Source organism: Erythrolamprus reginae, chromosome 2 (assembly GCF_031021105.1).
Source record: "Erythrolamprus reginae isolate rEryReg1 chromosome 2, rEryReg1.hap1, whole genome shotgun sequence".
Classification (NCBI taxonomy): Eukaryota; Metazoa; Chordata; class Lepidosauria; order Squamata; family Dipsadidae; genus Erythrolamprus; species Erythrolamprus reginae.
Window position 1 is genome coordinate 118,369,047 of NC_091951.1, and position 21,380 is coordinate 118,390,426.

A 21,380-nucleotide genomic window follows, 5' to 3' on the forward strand; every position below is an offset into this window, starting at 1 on the left:
ATCAAATGTAAGTTAAGTAAGTAAGTAAGTAAGTAAGTAAGTAAGTAAGTAAGTAAGTAAGTAAGTAAGTAAGTAAGTAAGTAAGTAAGTAAGTAAGTAAGTAAGTAAGTAAGTAAATACTAATTTAATAACCGCAGTGATCCACTTAACAACTCCAGTAATCCAGAGCATGATACCATGGTCTTTGGAGACTGAAGGATGCCAATGCGACCCACTTAACAAACGTGGCAACAAAGATTGTAAAATGGGGGTAACGTCGCTTAACAAATGTCTGAATTAGCAACATAAACTTTGGGCTCAGCTGTGGTCGTAAGTTGAGGACCACCTATGTTTCATACTGGAGCGATTTCCTTCTTACTAAACGGCAGGCTATCACATGCAGAGACGCGGCACCTAGAGATAAAATCCTGTAGAGAGAGATGCCTCTTGGTCGAATCACTTGAAACGACTATCCCAGTCACGTCTCCTATTCCGCGTTCTCTGAAGACACTCTTAACTTTGACTATCTCTCTGTTCCCAAGATGCTGACGTCAGACAGGTGACGTTTCTTCGGCGCTGGCGGGAAAGTAATGCCGAGTTTGCGGCCCGGGAGGGTAGAGGAAAATCCTCGCGCTCCGTCCGGCAAGCCATCAGCTCCGCCCCTCCCCGCACGCCGTTGGTGGGCCAGGCGTGTCAATCAAGACGGTAGGTTCTCTCGCAAGATTCCCCTGCGCCAGCCTTGCACGTCAAACCTTCCCTTCGGTGGCCCCGGAGGCTGCTGTGCCTTTCCCCCCCGCCCCTCCGAATCGCCTCCTTTGCCCCCTTCCCCGCCCCTAAGAAAGGTAGGGTTCCCCCCCCCCGCCGCCGCCCTCGGCCTTCTTCTCCCGCCGTTTCGCTGCGGCGTCTGGGAAGTTCCTGCTCTCCGGAGAAGGCGGGAGTCCCCCACTCCCACGCGCGCTCCCCTCCCCGCGCGCATTCCTCCTCCGGAATTGGGCTCGTCCCCTTCCTCGAAGCCCCGGCCTCTGTTCCCGCCGTGGCTTCTGAACCACAAATGGGGATGTGGGGTGCTGGGGGCGGCTTCTTTGCCGTAGAGGAATTGCTGAGCTAAGAACGAGAAGCCGCTGTGGTGGGGGGGTGTTTTGTGCCAGAATGGGCTTCCTTGCTTTCCTGCCCTTTCACTGGCCTGTGTTTCCTACCTCGCCCACTCACCTTCGGGGCATTTTGTCTTCTGTTTTGTTTTTAATCAGAACCAGCGAGCTAGGCAACTCTCAGATCTTCTCAGAGAAACCAATTGCTGGAGAGGTGGTGATGCTCTTCGTCAGCCAAACCAGGACATCCTCTGCCTTCTCCTCCGATACCCCCATTGAGTGCTTCTTCTAACGCTGCTCCAGTGATACGCTTAAAATAAATAAGTGAATATTTATTTATTTATTTACTTACTTACTTATTTATTTAATCTGACTTCTATGCCGCCTCATCCCAAAGGACTCAGGGCAGCTTGCAACAATATAAAAAGATACAAATACAATAAAAAGAAGTCAAATATGAATATCTAAAAGTATACACAGAATACATGCATACAAATACAGGCGGCCCTTGACTTATAACTACAATGAAGCCCACAATTTCTCCTGCTGAGTGAGAAATGGGTGAAGTGGGGTTTGCCCCATTTTATGACTTTTCTTGCCCTATTTGTTAAAATGTCAATCGCCGCGGTTGTTACGTGAGTAACACGGTTGTTAAATGAATCTGGCTTCCCCATTGACTTGGCTTGTCAGAAAGTTGCAATAGGGTGAATCACATGACCCCCAGGGACATTGCAGCCATCATAAATATGAACCAGTGGTCAAGCATCTGAATGTAAATCACGTGACCACGAAGATGCTGCAATGGTCATAAGTGTGAAAAATGGATTTACATCACTTTTCAGTGTTGTAACTTCAAACTGTCACTAAATGGACTCTTATAAGTCAAGAACTGTATATGTATGTATGTAAATGTGGATAATAAAGTTTTTTTAAAGAGAGAAACAATACAAATTTTGAAAAGGAAGTTAAACTAATAGGTAAAAAAGATAGAAAGTTTCCTCTTTTTTTGTATCTATTTTTACATATTTAACTTTTTTAAAGCTTATAAAGAAGTGATTTTCAATTGTCAACAGCAGTTTTAAGTATATTCCAGAATTATTGTTGTTGTAAGTTGCAAAGTCATGTCTGACCCATTGCAATTCCATGACAACGTTCCTCCAGGTCTTCTTGTTCTGTACCATCCTCTGGAGTCCATTTTAGCTTATGCCGACTGCTTCAGTGACTCCATCCAGCCACTTCATTCTCTGTCGTCCCGTTCTTCTTTTGCCCTCAATCTTTCCCAGCATTAGGCTCTTCTTCCATCTTCTCAATTGGTGGCTGAAGTATTTGAGTTTCATCTTCAGGACCTGGCCTTCTAAAGAGCAGTCAGGGTTGATCTCCTCTAGGATTGACCGGTTTGATAGGCTTGCAGTCCAAGGGACTCTCAGGAATCTTCTCCAGCACCATAGTTCAAAGGCTTCAATTCTTTGGCATTCGACCTTTCTGAACTGCTTAATAGCCCGCAATCCTCATAGTGCCTGGATTGCCATTGCTAAGTAATGCAGTCATTTGGCATTGCATTTTACAAGTACATTTGTTAATGATGAACATTTTGATTCCAGTTACCTTGTTAACCAAAGGCTCCTGAAATGCTCAATCCAAGGGTCTTGGAGGAGTTCAAAGGCCTCAATTCCTTGGTGCTCAGCCTTTCTTATGGTCTAACTTGGACAGCTATTCATTGCAACTGGGAAAAGCATGAGGTTGCTGATATTTCTCCCAGCAATCTTAATTCCAACTTTTGATTCATCTAGTCCCGCCTTTCTCATTCTGATTCATCTAGTCCCGCCTTTCTCATATAGGCAGGGCGACAGTATACAACCTTGCCAGACTCCTTTCCCAATTTTGAACCAATCAGTGGTTCCGTGTCCAGTTTTCACTGTTGCTTCTTGACCTGCATATAGGTTTCCCAAGAGACAAATAAGATGGTCTGGTACTCCCACCTCTTTAAGAAATTACCACAATTTGTTGTGATCCACGCAATCAATGAAGCAGAAGTAGATGTTTTTCTGGAACTTCCCAGCGTTCTCCATGATCCAGCGTATATTGGCAATTTGATCTCTAGTTCCTCTGTCTCTTCGAAATCCTTCCTGTACTTCTGGTAGTTCTCAAACCAACATACTGCTAGAGCCCAGCTTGTAGGATTTTAAGCATAACTTTAGTAGCATGTGAAATGAATGCAATAGTTTGAACATTCTTTGGCATTAGCTTTCTTTGGAATTGGAATGTAAACTGACCTTTTTTACAAATTTGCTGGCAAATTGAGTGTAGCACTTTTACTGCATTGTCTTTTAAGATTTGAATAGTTCAGCTGGGATACTGTCACCTCCATTAGCTTTGTTGTTGCTCAGATTTCCTAAGGCCCATTTGACTTCACATCTAGGATGTCCCTGTCATTTTATTCCTTTATCATGCCTATCTTTGCATGAAACATTCCCTTTGTATCTCCAATTTTCTTGAAGAGATCTCTAGTCCTATTCTATTGTTTTTTGTCTATTTTTTTGCACTGTTCATTTAAGAAGATATTATCTCTTCTAGCTATTCTGTGGAATTCTGCATTCAGTTGGGTGTATCTTTCTCTTTCTCCCTTGCCTTTTGCTTCCTTTCTTTCCTCAGCTATTTGTAGAGCTTCTTCAGACAGCAATTTTGTTTTCTTGTATTTCTTTTTCTTTGGGATGGTTTTAGTGTTGTCTCTTGTACAACTTTGAGAACCTCCGTCCACAGTTCTTCAGGCACTCTATCAGATCTACTTCCTTAAATCTATTTGTCACTTCCACTGTATGTTGATCAGGAATATTATTTAGATATCATATAGATATAGATATTTAGGGATATGATCCAGAATTGTCAATTATGAAATAGGAAAATCCAAAGACCCTTCAGTTAAATGTATACCCCCTCTCTAATTCCATTTTTTAACAATGTTGGAGTACACATTTTGGGGTTTAACAAGATCGTGTATTTCTGGATGCCTTCTTATTCCCTTTCACTTCTGAAGATCTTTTCAAAATAAATTTTAGGATAGAGGTTGCTAAACAAATATATATGAAGATTATTCAGTAATCACCAGTATAGTAATACCTCGTCTTACAAACCTAATTGGTTCCCGGGGGAGGTTCGTAAGACGAAAAGTCCGTAAGACGAAACATTGTTTTCCATAGGAAACAATGTAAAATTAATTAATCCGTGCAAAGAAAAAAAAAACCCGCAAAAAAACGCCGTCGCCCAGCTGTCACCTTTTAAAACAGCCGGGGAGCTTCTTGGCGGCCTTCCGAACGCCGAACCCAGAAGTTCGGGTTTGGCGTTCGGGTTCAGGAGGATGCTGAGAAGCCCCCCGGCTGTTTCAAAAAGCGACAGCCGGGCGGCGGGGCTTCGCGGTGGCGGTGGGTTCGTAAGAAGAAAAAAGTTCGTAAGAAGAGGCAAAAAAATTCTGAATCCCGTGTTCGTATCTCGGTTTGCTCGTAAGATGAAGGGTTCATATCATGAGGTACCACTGTATATCTTTGAAAAAGAACTTAATCCTAATATGTGTTTTAAGCACGTTTTTGTGTATTCATATGCACAAATTTATTTGAAATTGTATGATATTACAATCATTTTTGAGAAATAGTTTAGAGAACTTGCAAAGAATACAAAGACCACGAGAGACTCTAAATATAAGATATGCTATTTTTCAAACACTGTGTTAATGGATGTTGAAAAAGATGGACTTGGAAGGAAGGGGAAGAAATAAAAGAAACTAGAATGAAAGCATATTGAATAGAGAAAAAGAACACAAAAATCCAGTATGAAGAAATATTAGAGCTTAAATCTCTCAGCAGAATGAATGAAAGGGGATGTAAGAAAGAGGATGAGCAAGCTGTTTGGAACAAAATTAAAATAACCATATTACACAAACATTTGGAGTTACTTGGATAGACAGCTTTAATTACTGAAACAACTTTGGGTGATACAAAGCAATAGTTCCAAATGAAAGCAACAGCAGCAAAAATGAACAAGCCATGCCAGGGAGATGGTATTGCAGTTATGCATGTTCTGTAACTTCCTTGGTGTTAACTCTTCCATCCATTTCCAATAAGCATCTTTTATGAATGACAGATTTTTTACAAACCATTTATTCAACCATGCTGGCCCCTTTAGATATTGCTTCATTTTCTTTCTAATTTTTAAGAAATTCCAGCTGCTTGCAATACCTTTATAAGTCTATTCTCATGCAACCTCCTTATTATTTTTCTTAGTGTAGTCAAATTTGGTTTTTGAAAAGCCAGAGTTTGTGTTTATTTTCAATCAAGCTTTTTTTACTAAAATCAAAACATTTTATGTATGGGTACAAATAAGATCTTTTGATTTTAATAAAAAAGCTTGATTGTGATATCCAAGTCCTCACAGTTTTCTATGGCGAGAGCACTTAAGTGTCATCTAGTTTATAAATCAATAGTCTGGAATAGATGGTGCTAGTCTGCCTTTTAAATTGTGGATGTAATATTTACCAGTGTTTCGTTCTTTTAGTTCTATATTTCAATATCTCGTTACTTGCAAATATCCTAAGCAAATACATATGGAATATTGTTTGCCTTATCTAGAAAAAAGATTACTGAAACTGAACCTTTTTATTATATTTAACTGTTACTCTGCAGGGTAGTTTGAATACAGTATACTGGTGGTGGAAAGAAGAATATTTTCAAACATGTCTAAAATTGATAAAATGAGCATTCTTGGAGTGAGGAGCTTTGGTGTGGAGGATAAAGATAAACAAGTTATTACTTTCTTTAACCCTCTAACTATTTTGGTGGGTCCAAATGGCGCTGGAAAAACGGTAAGATTCAAGTGGGTTTAATCTTCAGAAGTGGCTTAATTCTGGGAATAAATGTATTTTAAAATCTTATTACAAATATCCCAAAATAATTAATTAATAATAATAATAATAATAATAATAATAATAATAATAATAATAATAATTTATTAGATTTGTATGCCGCCCCTTGGAGCGGCTCACAACAATAATAAAAAACAATATTACAGCAAAACAAATCTAATATTAAAAAGAAGCATATAAAACCCTATCATATTTAAAAACCAAACAACATATACATACCAAACATAAAATATAAAAAGTCTGGGGGAAAGGTGTCTCAACTCCCCCATGCCTGGCGGTATAGGTGGGTCTTGAGTAGTTTACAAAAGACAAGGAGGGTGGGAGCAGTTCTAATCTCCAGGGGGAGTTGATTCCAGAGGGCCAGGGCCGCCACAGAAGGCTCTTCCCCTGGGGCCCGCCAAACGACATTGTTTAGTCGATGGGACCTGGAGAAGGCCGACTCTGTGGGACCTTATCAGTCACTGGGATTTGTGCGGTAGCAGGCGGTTTCGGAGGTACTCTGGTCCAATGCCATGTAGGGCTTTAAAGGTCATAACCAACACTTTGAATTGTGACCAAAAACTGATCGACAATCAATGCAGGCCACGGAGTGTTGTAGAAACGTGGGTGAATCTGGGAAGGCCCACGATGGCTTTCGCGGCCGTGTTCTGCACGATCTGAAGTTTCTAAATAACAAAATTTTGTGGATTATCTCTTAGAGGAATATTGTATTCTGTTTTTCATACGTCTTAAATATTAGCTCCTTACAAATATAACTCTCTTTAAAAATGACAGTGAAAGAACAAATTGTGTAGAATGTATATTTTCTTTTAAAGAGATAGATCACCAAAATGTCTATGTGCTCATTTACAGATTGTTTAATTTGCACAAGGAGTACTAAAATCCTGTCTGTCCTTTTCTTTTCTTCCCCATCCCACTGGTTACTGATTTTTTTTCTTTTAATCCAACTTTTCTATTTTGTCTTGTCTCTTGAGTATCTCTCTTTTTTTCTCCCTTTAATTCTCTTAAATTTGTGAATGCTTTCTTTTTAAAGTAACACCAATTAACTTTTTACTTCTATTTTATTGGGTCAGTTAAAACTCTCATCACACCTATCACATATGTGAACAGGTTAATTACAATGCTAAATAAATTTTAAAACATTGCTCCACAGCACACATGCATTTCTTTTGCACATTCATTCAAATTCATTTACTTGCATCATCTTTAGCAGAAATTTTGAATGAGTCTATCGATTTTTAACAGTTCCATGGTGTTTGTTGGTGTTTCTTATTTATATCTTTTTGTATATTGATAGTGTGTTTTATATTAAAGAACATGACTGTGGAAAACAGTGAGATACTTCTTTCAGTAAAAGAGGATGCTTTCAAAGAACTAAATTTAAACATTTTGTGATCTCTCTCATTTGTTTAACAGTATACATGAGAATTTGACTTGTGTTAAAATGCATAGGATCTTGCAATTCTGTACAAATCAATATCGGTGGGAATTCCTGCTGATAGAAGTGATCAGCAAAACTCCATATCTGTAGTTCTTCTGATAGCATCAACATCATTATATGAGTAAATCCTATGATTTCTTAGACATCGGGAGGTTGAAGAAAATAATACATGAGAAGATCTACTTTTTTAATCTGCTCATCTAGACATAGTCATTTAGTAGCTATTAAATATATTTTTGATACTTGTTTCCATTCCATTAGACTATCATAGAATGCCTTAAATATATTTGTACTGGGGACTTTCCACCCGGAAGCAAAGGAAATTCATTTGTTCATGATCCAAAAGTAAGTATTTTAGTTGCTAGTAAATTGCAGTGCGTAGATTAAATTGATGAGGAATTTGTAGTTCTGTTTCAAGAAAAATGACCATTATTATTTGTGCAGCAGAAGGTGGTCCCGTAAGTAATCTGTTCCGATGCCATGTAGGGCTTTATAAGCCATCACCAACACTTTGAATTGTGTCCAGAAACCAATCGGCAGCCAATGCAGTCTGTGGAGTGTTATAGAAACATGGGTGTATCTGGGAAGACCCAAGACCCACGATTTGAAGTTTCCGAACACTCTTCAGAGGTAGCCCCATGTAGAGAGTGTTGCAGTAGTCGAACCTTGAGGTGTTAAGGACATGAGTGACTGTGAGCAGGGACTCCCTGTCCAGATAGGGCCGCAACTGGTGCACCAGGTGAACCTGGGCAAACGCCCCCCTCGCTACAGCCAAAATATGGTGTTCTAAAGTCAGCTGTGGATTGAGGAGGACGTCCAAGTTGCAGACCCTCTCTGAGGGGGGTCAATGATCCCCCCCACCAGGGTAATGGACAGACAGATGGGATTGTCCTTAGGAGGCAAACCCACAGCCACTCCGTCTTGTCAAGGTTGAGTTTGACCTGTTGGCAACCACCCAAACCCTAACAGCCTCCAGGCACCAGCACATCACTTCCCCTGCTTCGCCAAGTAGACATGGGGTGGAGATGTACAGCTGGGTGTCATCAGCGTACTGATGACAACTCACCCCATGTCCTTGGATGATCTCACCCAACGTTTTCATGTAGATATTAAATAGCAGGGGGGAGAGGACCGACCCCTGAGGAACTCCAAAAGGGAGAAACCTCTGACCCCCCACTAACCTCTGACCCCCCCACTAACACCGACTTTGACCGACCAGAGAGGTAAGAGAGCTAGGAGATTCAAGCAATGTGTTTTTTGTAATTGATTGATGGAAAGTTTGTTAGTGCCTATAGTTTTACTTTTATTATTCTGTTCTCATGACAATTTCTATACTATTTTTTCTTAACTTATTGGCCTTCCATTTTCCGCCACAAGTTTGCATGAAACTTTCTTCTCATGCAATAGAAATACCGGCTTTGGTTTCTTGTCCTTATGCTTCCCCTTATAGTTCTCAAATCTGTTCGAAAAGAGCCCCTCAACTCTGGAGGAAATTCAGTCCATCATCAGTGTACATGATCCAGAAAATAACTTTTATTATAAATAAACATGATTAAAGATGTGACTTAGGGAAAGAAACGGTTGATCATGCTAGACCTGTAAATAAACATTTATTTTCCATTGGGGAAGGTTGCCAATGAAACAGATGTCAGAGCTCAAATAAGGCTTCAATTTCATGATGTGAATGGAGAGCTTGTTGCTGTCCAGAGGTCCATGGTATGTTCTCAGAAGGGAAAGAAGACAGAATTTAAAACTCTTGAAGGAGTAATTACAAGACTAAAGTGAGTGAACAGCCATATTTTTAATTGAATATGATTTGGGGATTATATCAGTGCAGTATGGCTGAAAACGAAGTGTAGATGTGCATTCTGTTGTTACATGCCACCAAAAGAATTGTAAGCTAGTACCAAGTTGTGATTGGAATCCTTTCTAAATATGTTTATTTTATCTGTACTTCAGTTGTTGCTTCCTCTTGTTTTCTGTTACATTAATTTTAGTGAACAAATAATAATAATAATTAATAATTAATAATAATTTATTGGATGTGTATGCCGCCCCTCTCCGTAGACTCCATAGTAATTATATTAATATAATTAATAGCACATATTTTTCTTCTGTGATATTGAAAAGAGCTGTAGTGTCCTTATATGTTATATTGGAAAACAGTAAATGTAAGGATAATATTAAAAAGTCAAATAATGCAATTTGGTAATAAATTTACAGAACTCATTAAAACTTTATACTCAATACAAACAGCCAAAATACTGATAAACAATGATATGACAGAAACAATAAGTATAAAAAAAGGAGTGAGGCAGGGCTGTCCCTTAGCCCCCCTGATTTTTATCTTTGCACTAGAAGTTCTACTAAATAAAATAAGACACAATAAGGAAATCCAAGGATTAAAAATTAAAAATGAACATTATAAACTTCAAGCTTTTGCTGATGACATGGTGTTCATTGTACAAGACCCCTTAAAATCTGCACCTATCCTAATTAATGAAATAAATAAATTTGGAGAGATTGCTGGATTAAAAATTAATAGAGAAAAAACAAAAATGATAACAAAAAATATGACAAAACAGCACATATTGAAATTAGAAGAATCCACTAAAATAAAAACCGCCAAAAAAGTTAAATACTTAGGATTATGGATTACCGCAAATTGCAGCACTATCAAGAAAGACAATTACGATAAACTAATCAATGAAATGGACAAAGACTTTTGCAGATGGTCGAAACTCCCACTCTCTATAATGGGGAAAATTGCTGTAATTAAAAGCAATATACTTCCTAGATTTCTATACCTTTTCCAAACTGCACCCATTAAACTAAATAGGACCTTTTTCAAAAACTTACACAAAAAAATTCGCAAATTCATATGGACAAAAAAAAAGGCCAGGATAAAACTTAAGGACCTACAAGACCATAGGTCAAGGGGTGGATTTGGGTTACCAAACATGGAACTATACTACCATGCCTCAATTGTAAACCTACTGAAAGAATGGATAATACTTAAAAATTCTAGAATATTAACACTTGAAGGCCATGACCTTCAATCCGGGTGGCACAAGTTTCTGATGACAGACATAGATAAAATACCAACATATTTCAGATCACACTACATCCGAAAAACCTTAATTAACACCTGGCACTTCATTAAAAAAACCCACTACCTCTGCATCCCAAAATGGATTTCACCAACAGAAGCCATTATATACCCGAATGCATTAACCCCTGATAAAATTATAACATACGACCAACTACTAAACGAAAATAATGAGCTAATCCCTAAGCAAAAACTCATGGAAAAAGGTATTAAAGTAGATTGGCTACACTACCTACAAATAAAATCAAAATATAATGAAGATAAGAACAAATCAGACTTCCAAAAAAATAACCCCCTCGATAAAATAATTTTTGGTCCACAAAAAAAGCAAATATCAAATATATACAATATCCTCCTTCAACACGATACTGTTGAAGAAATAGTTAAAGGATCTATGATAGCGTGGTCACAAAACTTTGGGTACACAATTTATTTAAATGAATGGGAAAAAAATTGGACTGCTAACTATAAACTAACGATGGCAACCTCATATAAGGAAAACCATTATAAAATGTTCTACAGATGGCACTTGCCACCTGCTAGACTTGCAAAAATGTATCCAAATCTATCACCATTATGTTGGAAATGCAGAGAAAAACCAGGTACATATTACCACATCTGGTGGACATGTGAAACCACCCAAAAATATTGGGAAAAAATTAAAACTATACTAGAACAAATTACTTCTCAGACTATCCATGCGAAACCCGAACTATTTCTACTAGGAATCACAAGACAAAATTTTAGTAAAGAAAACAGATATATTATAATCCATATTATTACAGCCGCACGGATTTTATATGCACAATTTTGGAAGCAAGAAAAAACCCCAACTACTCTATCACTCTTGATTAAAATAATGGAATGCGCAGAAATGTCCAAACTAACAATGGAACTGCAAAACAAGGATGAGACAGATTTCTACAAAGCTTGGGATAAATGGTACCTCTGGTTAAAAAAAAGGAATTATCTAAAAATTACTCATCAAGAAAAATATCCAACAAAAACAACTTGAAAAAATAGCAATTTACATCACAAATCATAACATCAAACTGAAACAACAAACTGTAAACATCGATCGACACGAACTCCAACTTTACAAAGAAAATAAACCCCTATATGAATTATATATATTGGCACTAAAAACTACATTCAAAACATATCGATAAAGCCTTAGGGTAAAACACACCAACTACGAGATCAAACTACAGGCCGCAAATCATGAAAGACCCAGCTCTAACACTGGTTTTTGCCTCTCTATCCACACCTCCTTCTTTTCCCTATCCCCCTTCCTTCTATATCTACTTCCCTCGCTTCACAACCCCCTTTTCCCACTCCCCAATTACTACATAAGTAGAGTGTAAAAAATGTACAATATGCATATCTCTTTTGTCTTTCTGTATTTGGTTTTTATTGTATATATTTAATAAATTTATTTTCAAAAAAAAAAAAGTCAAATAATCATGAAATATATGGAAAAACACAAAAGATCATGAGTTCTAATCCTGCCTTGGGCATGAAGCCAATGGGGTGACTTTGGGCCAGTTGTTCTCTCGCAGCTGTAGGAAAAAGGCAATGCTAATCTACTGCCAAAATATGCCAAGAAAATTACAAGGAATTTTCCAGGCAGTTGCAGCAGTCAGCACTGATTTGAAGTTATAGAAAAAGACAAATGAATTGGCTGTATAATGTTTATCATTCACTTGTTGTGTTTTGTGCCAATGTTCATGCAGGCATGGAGAGAAAGTCAGTCTGAGTTCCAAGTGTGCAGAAATTGACCGAGAGATGATTGCTTCCCTTGGGGTTTCTAAATCTGTGCTTAATAATGTCATTTTCTGCCATCAAGAAGATTCCAACTGGCCTCTAAGCGAAGGAAAAGCTCTGAAGCAAAAATTTGATGAGATCTTTTCAGCCACAAGGTAATCTTTATTTATGGTTTCCTGGACGAGTAAATAATAAAAGGTTGTCTACAGGTTACAGGTTAAATTAAAAATCACATATGTTTTTCCTTCCAAAAGGTATATTAAGGCTTTGGAAACACTTCGCCAAGTGCGTCTAAAGCAAGGGCAGCGAGTTAAAGAATGCCAGGTGGAGCTGAAGTATTTGAAGCAGAATAAAGAAAAGGCACAAGAGATCCGGAATCACCTAACTAGCAGGGAAACTCAGTTAGCTGCCTCTAAAGAAAATGTCAGGCAGATTGAAAACCAACTGGAGCCTCTAAAGGTGATTTATTATCTGTAATATGTTGATTAAGTGGATGTGTCCTCAACCAGCAACTTGAATCTGCTTATTGTAGATTAGTTGCTGACTCCAAATTGTCACCCTAGTTTTACCTTCACGTTCTGTTTGGGTCTATGTGACCCGAAATGAAATTTGAGACCCTGTAGATTTTTTTTCCTGCAGATCTGAAACTTGTGATTAAATTACTTTTCTTACTGTGAGTGTTTTTTTGTTTTTTTTTTGTTTTTTTTACTTTTTGCTGTGCGCTGATTGTTACACTTATACAGTTTGGGTCAATATGACCTGAACAATTTTCAGGTCTGAAACTTGTGATTAATTGACTTTTCCTCATTTGAGGGGTTCTTACTATGAGTGGTTTTGGTTGGGGGTTTTTGTTTACTTTTTGCTGCGTGCTGATTGTTACACCTGTACTGTTCGGATCAGTATTGACCTGAACAGATTTACAGGTCACTAATTATTTCTGCCTGCAAAATTTATTTGTTTTCCTGTATACTTCATCTCATTATTCAAAAGGGTGCATATTGTAAAGTCATTTTGGACTACTGTGCCATGAAGTAAGCTAATATGTGCCATTGTGACAAAGGAGAGTGAATGATTGTTTAGGAGGGGTTCTCACTGCTTGTGATATATTGATTGCATGGATGAGCATTGAGTACAGATTTGAACAGGGTCTGTTTCGGGGGCCCATCACACACATACAGATGCACCCTGCGATTGTGATGCAAGTGGAATATGAAGAAGAACATGGTACCCAGACAACTAGTCAGATGCAAGAAATCCATTCTAAAAACAAGGATCTAATTTGGAACTTGCAGCCTAGTCATGCTGGTAGATTGGCCACTGAAAATATCATAAAAGCTATTCCTGGTCCTACTAGGTACGCTATATAAAGAATATCTGATATAGGATAGGTCAGGTCATATTGACCTGAAAAAGTACATGATACTCAGACAACTAGTCAGATGCAAGAAATCCATTCTAAAAACAAGGGTGTAATTTGGAACTTGCAGCCTAGTCTATGTATAAAGTGAACATAATTGCAAACATCCCGTGTTACATTTTTCTGGAAAAAAGAAAGTTTAAATTTCATTTTTCATTTCTTTATGATCAACCATGTTCACATACAGTTTAATAATGAAATAGGTATTTTTTTAAAAAAAACATTTACAGTAGCCAAAATCAACTTTTTAATAGGTCGGGTCATATAATAATTAATAATAATAATTTATTGGATTTGTATGCCGCCCCTCTCCGTGGACCCGAAACAGTACAAGTGTAGAGTAAAAGCAAACAGAGCACGAAGGTTAAAGGTGTGCTTAATTAATGAACCATGAAAAAGCATGAAGAGAGCATTAAGTTGAATGTTTTTTAAAAAAAACCAAAATTGGATATTTGAATGCTGGGTCTTAATGTCCAGATAGATGACAGCCTGAACTCCATGACCACCTTAAAAATGTGGTTGTTGAAGATGGGAGAGAGCTTTGCTTGCTTCCTTCCTTATAGCCCAAATAGTTTTTTGGGGGTTTATTTACTGCTAATTGTTATGCAGCTTCCTTACATTAAATATTTACTCCTTTCTCAGAACTCTTTGATGGAAATAGAACAGAATCTTGTAAAAGTAATGAGACTAGATAATGAAAGCAAAGCTCTGGAAAGTCGGAGAAAGCAGATGGAAAAGGATAATCAAGACCTGCAACAAAAAATGGAGAAGGTTTGCTTATGTTGTTTATGTTTGCATGAAATAGAATATACAGAATAAATTGCATTTATAAAGGGGAATGTTTGGTTATTTCCTTGCAAACGTCTCATTATCCAAACTAGGTAACACCATGGCTACTTGCAGGTAAATTAAATGATGGGTTGCTCCCGGTTTAGACCAGTTCTTAGAACAGGTAGCTCCGGCGGCAAGTGGCTCTGCCTACCTGCCCAGGATGCTTTTGCGCATGCGCAGAAGTGTAGTGAGCACACGTGCGAACCGGTAGCAAAATTATTTACAATCCACCACTGATGTAAATAATAATAATAATAATAATAATAATAATAATAATAATTATTATTATTATTATTATTATTATTATTATTATTATTTGGATTTGTATGCCACCCCTCTCCGCAGACTCGGGGCGGCTAACAACAGTGGTAAAACAACATGAACAATCCAATTAATAAAAACAACTAAAAAACCCTTATTATAAAAAACCAAACATACACACAAACATACCATGCATAACTTGTAATAGCCTAGGGGGAAAGGATAACTTAACTCCCCCATGCCTGGCGACAAAGGTGGGTCTTAAGTAATTTGCGAAAGACAAGGAGGGTAGGGGCCGTTCTAATCTCTGGGGGGAGTTGGTTCCAGAGGGCTGGGGCCGCCACAGAGAAGGCTCTTCCCCTGGGGCCCGCCAAATGACATTGTTTGGTCGACAGGACCCAGAGAAGGCCAACTATGTGGGGCCTTATCGGCCGCTGGGATTCGTGCGGTAGAAGGCGGTTCCGGATGTATTCTGGCCCAATGCCATGTAGGGCTTTAAAGGTCATTACCAACACTTTGAATTGTGACCGGAAGCCGATCGGCAGCCAGTGCAGGCTGTGGAGGTGTTGCAGAAACATGGGCGAATCTAGGAAGCCCCACGATGGCTCTCGCGGCCGCATTCTGCACAATCTGAAGTTTCTGAACACTTTTCAAAGGTAGCCCCATGTAGAGAGCAATGTTATGCTAACCCAATGGTAAAGGTTAGATTTTTGTTCCCAGCAACTGTTGTGTTTATAATAAATCACCCCTCTTGCAGTTGTTACTATTGCAATGTTTTTGCTGAGCAAATCCACTAGTCCACTACAGTATTTCTCGGTATTCATGGCAACAATGCGGACTGGTGTGGACTAGGTTTTAAATTTAGTAAAGGCAATCATAACTATCTAGCCTTTTATATCACATATTCTTTGGCCTTTGCAAGACTCCCACTCTGGAAAAAATATATAATTCTAAAAGTTTTTTTCCTCTCCTACATTACAACATTAGGTTTTTCAAGGAAGTGATGAGCAACTTAGAAGAATGTATCAAAACCACCAGAAAACTGTGAGAGAAAAAGAGAAGCGGTTAACAGAGTGTCAGCGAGAACTGGAGGCAGCAAACAAAGAATTCCTAAGATTTAATAACGAAAAATCAGAATTATTAGTTGAACAAGGTATATTTTTATTAACATTTTAATGCATGTTAATAAATAAAAATTGATGCCAGCATTTTTTTTCCGTTATATATAATTTTCATTAAGATTTTTGCAGAAGCTGCATTGGTTACTGATCTGCTTCCGAGTGATATTCAAAGTGCTGCTTTTCATCTTTAAAGTCCTACATGGTTTGGCACCAGGTTATTTGGAGGACTGCCTCTCCCAGTTAAATCTACTTGACCCACCAGAGTGGGAGGGCAGAGTATGCTCTGGGTCCCATTTATTAGGGAAATCAGGTGGGACCAATATAAAGAGTCTGAAAAAGAAAAAGTAGTAGATCTCTCTCTTTGGAATGAAGATACCCCCACCCAGAGATAAGATTGCTCCTTCAATTTATTACTTTTCTTTAAGATTTTCTTTAAGATACAGAGAAAATAAAATGATACTTTTTGGAGTGAGTGAGTGAGTGAGAGATGGAATTATATCAGTTTTATGCTTTGGATATTTTATAACCCACACAGAGTCACCATGTGTGAGTTGGGTGACTATATACATTTGTTTAATAAATAAATAAAATTTGACTAGTTATAAAATCTAATACAAACTAAACTTAAAAATAATAGAAGGAAGTAGTAAAAATAATAAACTAAAAGTAGTATAATAAAAAGTAATATATATATATATATATATTTATTTTATTTTATTAATAGAGTTGAAAGGGACCGTTAGGTCATCGAGTCCAACCCCCTGCCTGAGCAGGAAACCCTACAGCACCCCAGCCAAATGGAAGTCCAATCTCCTCTTGAAGGTGTCCAGAGTTGGGGAGTTCACCACCTCCCCTGGCAGGCAGTTCCATTGGTTGATCGCTCTGACCGTCAGGAAGTTCTTCCTTATTTCCAGGTTGAATCTCTCCTTGGTCAGCTTCCAACCATTGTTCCTCGTCCGGCCCTCTGGTGCCCTGGGGAATAAAGAGACCCCCTCCTCACCGTGGCAACCCCTCAAGTATCTGTAAACTGCTATCATGTCCACTCTAGACCTTCTTTTTTCTAGGCTGTCCATGCCCAGTTCTCTCAATCTCTCTTCGTAAGTCTTGGTTTCGAGTCCCCTAATCATTTTGGTTGCTCTTTTTTGCACCTTCTCCAGAGTTTCGATGTCTTTTTTATAGTGAGGTGACCAGAATTGGATGCAGTACTCCAGGTGGGGTCTGACCAGGGCATAGTAGAGTGGTATTAGTACTTCCCTGGTCTTGGAGTCCCCCATGTCGGCGGGGACGTTTTAAAACACCTGCGCGACTTTCCAATGAGTCCCGAAGACAACGCTAGCACACCCCCGAACCCCCAACCCGGGTTTGGGGGTGTGCTAGCGAGCCCCCCATGTCGGCGGGGACGTTTTAAAACAGCCGCGCTGCCCCCAATCTTCGGCTCCTCGCTAGCGGGCAGGCAGGCGGCTCCTCGCTAGCGGGCAGGCAGGCGAGAGCTAGCGCCAGCGAACGGCTTGTCCGCGCTCGCTCTCGCCGCTTTGGAGCTGAGTCCTGAAGCGAATTCGCTTCAGGACTCAGCTCCAAAGCGGCGAGAATGAACGGTGTGGGCGGGCGAAGGGCGGGCGGCAGCGAGGAGTTTGCGTGGGCGGTGGGGAAACTCCTTGCTGATGCCCGCTGCTCGCCCTCCCGCCAGCAAGAGGGGGAAGACCCAGGGAAGCCGCCCAGCAGCTGATCTGCCGGGTGCCATCTACGCATGCGTGCCCATAGAAAAAAGGGCACGCATGCGTAGATGGTGTTTTGACTTCCGGGTTGAAAAATCGCGAATTACCCTGTTCGCAATGGTCGGGGACGCAATAACCGGGGGATCACTGTATTAGGTCTAATATAGCATTCCCTCTGGTTCCTGTTTCAACTTTTTGGGTTAGAAAGTTGTCAGCTAGACTGGAAAGAAATTTGGCAGACTTTCCGCTTGGTGCTGAGTTAGTTTTCCAGTTGATGTCTGGGTAGTTGAAGTCCCCCATTATTGTCGTGCTGTGTTTGTTGCATATGTCTGTTAGTTGGCATGTGAAGAGGTCGTCCATTGTGTCTGTTTGATTGGGTGGTCTGTAGTATACTCCAATTGTGGTGTTGCTCTTTTTTTCTTTTATGTTGACCCATATGATTTCTAGGGGGTTATCATCTTTGGTTGGATGTAGTTCTGTGGCAGTGTAGTGGTCTTTGATGTATAGTGCAACACCTCCTCCTTTCTTGTTTGACCTGTTCTTCTTGAAGAGGTTGTAACCCATTATCTGTGTGTTCCAGGCGTGTGTTTCGTCCCACCAGGTTTCTGTGATTCCAATTAGATCGTATTGGCCCTCGTAAATAAGTGACTTCCAACCTTGAACCCAAGAAGCATACATATAGTAATCCTTTACCTCTACATTTATGACTTCGTCTCATCTTTTTCCATTTTTTCTTTCAATCTTTTTCCTCTCACCTCACATAGTTTGTTAATTTCTTTTGTAAATAAGTAGGAAAAAATCCGTAATACTTTCTTGGTTTGTCCTTTGTGTTTGCCTTTGAAATTTTAAAACCTCAGCCAGTTTCTTTTGTAAATACAATGGAATATCCTTTCCTATGTCATTCTCCTGGCCTGTCATTTGTAAATCTACTTTTAATACCATCTCTCTCTAGTCAAATAATTTGTTAAATTCTTTCATTGCTTCAGTTACATCTTTTGAATACAGTCCATCCTAACACCAATTTAATTGACTTGCTAAATTAAACCATAATTTGGTAAAGGAGGACGGCCACCTACATTATCACACACAAACAAATTATGAATGTGACCTCAGTAGTCAGTGCTTCTCAGTTCAGATAAAGTTACACATATTTGAATTAGAAAATATAATAGCATCAAATACTGCATCATTTTCACTAGGATCCTGTAACTGAGATCCTAGGCCAGTGATGGCAAACCTTTTTGGCACCGAGTGCTGAAACGGGAACGTGTGCTAAAACCTAGAAGAGGGCACCTGTCCAGTATACATGCACATGGCGGCCAGTTGCTCTTCCGGGTTCCGCTGGTGTTTGAAGACCAGCTGGCCAGTGCGCATGCACACGATTGAACCCGGAAGGGCAGCTGGCTGCCACATGCATGCACACTGGACCAGCTGTCTGGCACGCATATGCATGATGTAACCCAGAAGAATACCCACAGAGAGGGCTCTGCTTGTCACCAGGTCGCCATCACGGGCCCTAGCCCTTTCCCTGTCCATAATCCACATTAGTAGCTTTCAGAAGAGATATGAGGGAATTTCAACAAAAAGAAATCAGAATCAGTTACTTTAGGATTATGGTGAGCTGGAATAAGAACTCAGGTTGAATTAATTATTTAATAAATTATTTATCTGCCTATGCTTAACTTATATAATATTTTTGTGTATGTGAGAGAGAGAGACAGAGATAAATATATACATATGCCTCTTTATATATATGGATATCCATTGCCTTTTTTCTCATGTAATATCTTAAAGAATAACATGTTTATTATTATTGTGGCAATCCGTGCTTTATAATGATGAATTGATTGCAAAGTTTACATCTTGAGAGTGCTTGAGGAAATATGCTACAGTAACTCTTTATCCTTTCTAGTTATAAATACAGTGTCACTCATTAACAATAGCAACACATGCCACAACACATATATTAAAGTTGTTATGTTGCATCTCAAGGGATATTATGAAGGATGGTTGTATCTTCCTTCTTGGTTGTCCTGTTTCCTTATCAGTTATAAAGCCATGTTTTATTTGGGATCTTATGCCTTTATATACACATATGTGAACTGTGTTTCATCAATACATCATATAAGCTATCTCTTGGCCTATGTCTCTTACTCCTCCATTGAGGTACAAGTGTGGCTAGTTTTGGAATTAATCTAATATTTATTAATTAATTGCAACAAAAAAAATCAGAATCAGCCAATTGTTGAGTTTTCCACTACAGGATTAATCTTGCTCAATGGTTAGTGTGAGCTGGAATAAGTGTAGTGGTTTTTTTTAAAAAAATTACATGTAGATGACATTTACATGTAGATGACAGTTTTTTTTACTCTTATCAATAATCCTATAAAGCAACATGAGAAAATATTATTTTACTGAAAGAGTAGTAGATCTTTGGAACAAACTTCCAGCAGACGCGGTTGGTAAATCCACAGTAACTGAATTTAAACATGCCTGGGATAAACATATATCCATTATAAGATAAAATACAGGAAACAGTATAAGGGCAGACTAGATGGACCATGAGGTCTTTTTCTGCCGTCAGTCTTCTATGTTTCGATGTTTCTATAAAACCTTGAATATATTGTATATGCTTAAATTCTGTTTTTTCTGTGAAGGTCGTCTTCAGTTACAGGCAGATCGTTACCAGCAGCATATTGGAACCCGAGATTCATTAATTCAGTCTTTGGCAGCTCATTTGGAATTGGAAGGATTTGAAAGAGCACCTTTAAATGAAAGACAAATCAGTAGTTTTCAGAGGCTGGTAAAAGAGAGACAGGAGAAAGACATGGAAACTGCTGATAATTTAATGGTGAATATTTGCGTTTGTACATTTTTAAAGGCTCAGTTGCTCTAAAATGGGAAAATAATCTCTGTATTCTAAAATGTAGTGATATTAGAATGTAAATAAAAGCATATGTCTTTAAAGTACACTGAAATAGTACATTATAGGGAAATTCACATCAGTCATTGATAGTCTATGTTCTTTTCGATTGTAACTGGAGAAAACTGAACTTAATGGAAGAAGCACTATATTTTACAGAGATAAGGAAAAATAGTAAGAACAAAATCTTTTTTTATCCTGATTTTTTTCTTTGCTTCATCCCAGTATATTTCTGTTATAGTAAAATATCCCAGGAACTACTTTTGAATAAATATAAAAAGTAATGTATTATGTACACATTAGAGATTACTTCTACAAGTACGAATATGTCACTAGTTAAATTTTTAAAAATACCTCTTCTGATATGTTAGTCTGCAAGTGCAGCAAATTAGGTTAGATGGTGAGTAACCTGGCCTTAATTTGTGGCATGTTTCAAAAGCAAAGAGCTCATTTCAGACAAAAGTCTCATATGAGAGGGATTCTAGCTCAGTCCTTAATCTGTGATTTTTATTGACTTTTAAATATAAAACATTTTAAACAATTCATTTACATATATTAAATTAATTAATAGATAAATAGCTTAACTGGGGTGATGTGTGTATATAAGTAAGTTATCACAAAGTTAGTTAGGTTCAGTATAGTAAAATATTTCAGTGAAAAGCATGAATCGTGGAACACTTCATAATTTTAGTCTGTTACTGTTTTTTCTTTTTATTTATTACACAAATAATTGTGTATAGAGCCAGTAGTGACAGAATTCTGCACAGAACAAGGGAAATGGGAATTATGTGAGCATTTGTACATGCTATATATTTACAA

General features: G+C 38.5%; 1 protein-coding gene across 2 annotated transcripts in view; it reads left to right on the forward strand.

Moving 5' to 3' along the window:
• The first annotated feature begins 526 nt into the window (after positions 1-526).
• The window catches only part of RAD50 (RAD50 double strand break repair protein), a 66,288-nt gene continuing 45,434 nt past the window's right edge, over positions 527-21,380 (forward strand). The window contains exons 1-10 of one of the 2 annotated variants that reach the window (XM_070739301.1): positions 527-684; positions 1,227-1,391; positions 5,741-5,919; positions 7,682-7,765; positions 9,050-9,201; positions 12,263-12,448; positions 12,548-12,752; positions 14,353-14,481; positions 15,790-15,955; positions 20,296-20,489. In XM_070739301.1, the coding sequence (XP_070595402.1) occupies positions 5,791-5,919; positions 7,682-7,765; positions 9,050-9,201; positions 12,263-12,448; positions 12,548-12,752; positions 14,353-14,481; positions 15,790-15,955; positions 20,296-20,489 (1,245 nt within the window). In that variant the 5' untranslated portion in view covers positions 527-684; positions 1,227-1,391; positions 5,741-5,790. Of the gene's footprint in view, positions 822-1,226; positions 1,392-5,740; positions 5,920-7,681; positions 7,766-9,049; positions 9,202-12,262; positions 12,449-12,547; positions 12,753-14,352; positions 14,482-15,789; positions 15,956-20,295; positions 20,490-21,380 lie in introns of both variants that reach the window. The other variant, XM_070739303.1, reaches the window with a different exon arrangement.